Genomic DNA, 4,682 nt, shown 5'->3' with positions numbered 1-4,682 from the left:
ATACAACACGTAATACTCGGAAGACTAGAGCTTCTTCAAAAGAATACCTAATTCGTATTTCGCACATTATTTTGACGTCAAAATCACGTCACCTTGCACGTTAGACTAATATTCATTCACGCAATGTTTTTCTCCATAATATCTATACATTATACAACCTACGTTATACCAGTCGCTAACTGTTAAGAGCCAAGTTCCTCTTGAAATACCCCCCTGTACTCATATTGTGTACCTACTCCCCGCGTCATAATAAAGTGTCATCCTATCATCGTTCTCAAATTGCCCCGGAAGTTCAAATTGATTGATGCATCATCACGCAAAAAACATTACGTCAAAAGAAAAATACCAAGTAATTTACAGTTGCATGAGACCAAGTAATTTAAATACCAAGTAATTTACAGTCCTAATGAGACTAACTTCAATATGTCATCTCATTAGGTCATCCTGTAAACATTGTCATCATTATGAGCTTTATAATCCGGAATCACGAAATCGGAAGAGCGATTTGACAACAGCAGCATAGGGAGAGTGTCGTTAATTTGGATCTAATTGATCACACAATACCAACGTGGGTAGGTGTAAGAAGTGTAGGGATTTACCACTTAATCACTTATCATATCAATGAAGTGAATTAGGTAGATTTAGGTACCGATAATAATATTGAAAATAATAATTTTGAAGTACATTGGTACTTCTATTCGACGTCTTTATAGCTCATCTTTGAGAGTTGTGACAGTAAAACAAACCAAGTACCCAAGTACCTAAGAGAAAAAATTAATCTTGTTTGGATTATTTTATTGTAAACTTTTATTACACATATAAGCACCTAACTAGAATTTAGAATTCCATCAAAATGTCAGTGCTCCGCCCTTTTTTAAATTGACAATAAGGAAATCATGAAGAAGTAATCCTAAAGTATTTTAAATAGGTACAAGTCGGACATTGTTTCATCTTTAGGTGTGTCCTTGAGCTTTCATAACATCAGAACGAATTAAGATTCCTGAATATTACTTTGATTTTCAAGTTATAAGTACTCGTATGTATCTAACTTTTGGTACGAGAAGTCCCTACACAGTATCTGATGTACTGTGACTTTGTCTAGCTCTCTTGAAATCACCTTCATTACTTTCTATTTCTCAAAAAAATTGTAACAGGAGTGAAGTTTCTGGTTCTATCCCAAACTCTTACCTTAGAATACGTAGAACCTCTTATGTGAACGACATGAAGTCTGCATGATTGGAAGACATTGAAAAGTTTTTTAATAGTACTACCCACTTAGATACGGGTAGGCATATTGACATGGGTGTTAACCACTTAGCAATCAATGTTCCTATGACCCCTTACAACGGAATGTCATCTATTCTAGTCTACCGTCCACATTCCTTTCACTAGACATTGTTCTAAAGAACTTCTTTGATTGTTTAAATTCTTGCCTCTTCAATATGGTTTACCGTATGTACTATATCTTTCCATGATGAACCTAATAGTTTTGAGTATGAGAGAAGGATTTGAGGTTTGACTTGGATTCGAGTTTTTTAATTTCAAAGGTGTGGTGTTGGTGTCCTATTTTACTGGATTTTTATCCGGAAACCTAACTGATGTTTGAGGACCCTTAAGTTCACATCCGTTCCTTACAGTTATCTATTGTCTCTTAGTCCCTTGATATTTTTAACACATGCGATAAGTTAGGAGTAGGTAGGTAAATATGAAAGGTAAACTTACTTGAAAAAACTAGAATGGTACAGTCTTGTGAATAGTTTGCTAAAGAACTCCAGAACGTCTCTGGTGATAACGGTGGAGGCTGCTAGAATGTCCATGGGGGCATCCGAAAGATCTTCATTTCCATTCGTCTGGGGCGGAGGCGCCCTCAACAGAAACCGTCTGTATTTAGAAAACTGGTTGTATTTGCTAATATTACTCGGATGTCTAAGCATTTCACTGATCGGTTTCGACAGGTCCGGTTGGATGATGGGCTCCGCCGTTTGTTTTTCTTGTAGATTTGAAAGCTCGTTGGTGAAATTTGTCATTTTGATACCTATTTTGACAGTTTGGGGACCCTCGAAGGGCTCGAAACTCAAACACAATTAAAACTATTGAAATTTAAAGCTAAAGTTTAGCGGTTATTAAAGCAAACCGCTTTTCCCGACCATTTTTAAAAAGATCTGAATTTATTTAGGTACTATTAAAGTTAGTTCTCAATCACTTTACACCGAGTTTTGAACGAACAAAGAAATTGTTTAATGTACGCTGAAAACTATTTGGTTGCAAAGTTATAACAAGGTATCCAAAAATTTGAGTAAAAGTGGTGCAAAGTCACCTCAGTTTACGGTAATTTAGAAGAGTGGTTCCCAAACTTTTTTTTCCAAGCGGCCCCTTTTTTCGATTCTTTTCGGCCCCTTTACTATATTTTTGTGATCTTCCCGCGGGTTGCAAAGTCCTTCACGGAATCACGCCCCCTCGGGGGCCGAGGACCCCAGTTTGTGAATCACTGATGTAGAAGTTGGAATTTTCTAGTTATGTATTGGTGTGATGATAATTTAGTTTTCATAATACCCGTACCCTAGATTATTGTACCTACGTATCCAATTTAAAATCCGATAAAATCAGCCCGGGCGCTTACAAGGTAGACGCGCTACCAACCAAGCTAACTATGCTGGCAAGCAACTTTTACTGTGAAGAGTTTCACAAGATGTACTTACTTGCAAGTAGGTGTAGAGGTCCCACAGTGGATGCACTCGTACAAACTGCACTAGAATGACCAAACTCAGCAAACTGTTCAGGCTGAAGTATTTGGGGAACAGGACCTTTTGGACTTCACCAAATGCGTGCCTGGGCAAAGAGAAGTAGAGAGACAGCCCTGTGAAAACAAACAAAAATAGATTGATAAAATGAATAATGCAAATTGAAATATAATAATAAAGCAATAAATATAGTAGGGTATAGATAGCTACCTAGAATTACTTAGTGGAAATTGAAAAACAAATTGAATCGAAAATAACTTAGGTGCAGGGCGTTTTTAATAAACAAAAAATACCCAGTTAAATACTTTTTGCACTTTGATTAACGTGTGAAAAATACAATATGTACCTTACTCGTATCTAAATAGGTAGTTCCATGTTCCCTATTATGTAGGTATGTACCTACAATTAGATAGGTAAAAATAGATAGGTAGGTACCTTATTAAATTTTTGCATGAGTCGAAAAACGTGCATGATAAATCTAACTCATTAGGTACCATACCCATTCCTTTCTATTACTACGCTATAAATAGAAAAATACGATTAACCAAGTATACCTTTATTCATTTGTAGATTGTACCTACCTACTACCCACTCATTTAAATAAAATTCTCAGGAATCTATTAGGTAGATACATATGTATTCAACTACTAATCTGTTACTAATTTTAATAATGAAATCGATAGTAGGAATTAATAATAATATATAAATATTTCTACTGAATTGCTTTTCGTCGTGGCCTTAGAAACTTATGTTAAATTAATTGATATAGATACCCACCTAGCTATTTTTATAAAAGGCAATAAAAAAAGAATTTGACCTCTGTAGAATTGATTTGAATATGTTACTCCCACATGCTCACCAGTTAATTAAAAATGAAAATTAATTAAAATTATTAATACATAATTATAACCCTTTGACCCTGAGTTTAATTTCAATTTTACAACACTTAAGTGTTCGTTTCATTATCATCTTTAGATTCTTTAGAGTTTAGAGTACCCACAGAAAATTAAAAGAGGAGGAGAAGTTGCCCACATTCCCACATAATTATGTAGGTAGATATTATTTTCAAAGGTACCTTCTAAATCATTTTATCATATCAAAATAAATCCTTATAGGTACCTACAGTTTGGTTGTCATGAAAGAGACCGGTATGGCGCCAAAGTAAAACGTGTGGCGCTTGTAATCTTTACTTCAGATCAAGTAGGTACCTAGTACTTTTAATTTTTACTGCCAAACTGTGTCATTGAACCGACTTCGAGTATTCTTGGAAGTAATTTTACTACTTCTCTGTATATGTACCAATGTACCTACTCTGCTTTAGATCTGGTAGAGTTAAATAGGTACCTATAGAATATAATTATGTTGGTATCTACGAGACGAATAAAGTTTGGGAGCAGAAAATCAAGTTTCATCTCGTGACTATAGATAACTCTATCATTTACCCGTGAACTGAACATAATATCTACTATTATAGGTATCTTGATGACTGTTTAATGACTGTATGTGCAAGCCACGTATAGGTAAATATACGTAGATGTTGGCATGTATTAGTTGATATTAGGTACTCCCTAGTAACCTTGTATATAGGTATTCAAAGTCCGAACTATAGAAAGTAACACCTATAGTCTGGCTGAGGGATTATAAACAGAGAGTAAATCAGCGTCTAGCTAATAGGGGACTATAAACAGGGAGAAGACTAGCCCAAATTTCCTCACGCTATATCAATAGCGAAGGTTGAGTGCGAAGGGCATCCCACACGGAAAATTTTGTTTAGCCAAAACCAGTTGGCCTCAAAGCGATCACTCTAAAGCTGATTGAGAGGCCGACGACAAACGCCGACCCCACCTGAACATGGGAAAAAGCGAAGAAGAAGAAGAAGAAGAAGAAGAAGAAGAAGAAGAAGAAGAAGAAGAAGAAGAAGAAGAAGAAGAAAGTAACACC

At 35.6% G+C, this 4,682-nt stretch overlaps 1 protein-coding gene across 1 annotated transcript in view; it reads right to left on the bottom strand.

Annotated features, from left to right (window-relative positions):
• LOC103505168 (transmembrane protein 205) overlaps positions 1-4,682 on the bottom strand; it is a 21,981-nt gene that overhangs the window by 4,838 nt on the left and 12,461 nt on the right. The window contains exon 3 of the mRNA XM_008469480.3: positions 2,700-2,857. Within this exon, the coding sequence (XP_008467702.1) occupies positions 2,700-2,857 (158 nt within the window). The remainder of the gene's footprint in view (positions 1-2,699; positions 2,858-4,682) is intronic.

The sequence above is a fragment of the Diaphorina citri genome, unplaced genomic scaffold (genome assembly GCF_000475195.1).
Source record: "Diaphorina citri unplaced genomic scaffold, Diaci psyllid genome assembly version 1.1 scaffold9, whole genome shotgun sequence".
NCBI lineage: Eukaryota > Metazoa > Arthropoda > Insecta > Hemiptera > Psyllidae > Diaphorina > Diaphorina citri.
The sequence above is the reverse complement of the archived record's forward strand: the minus strand, read 5'-3'. Positions and strand labels throughout refer to the sequence as shown.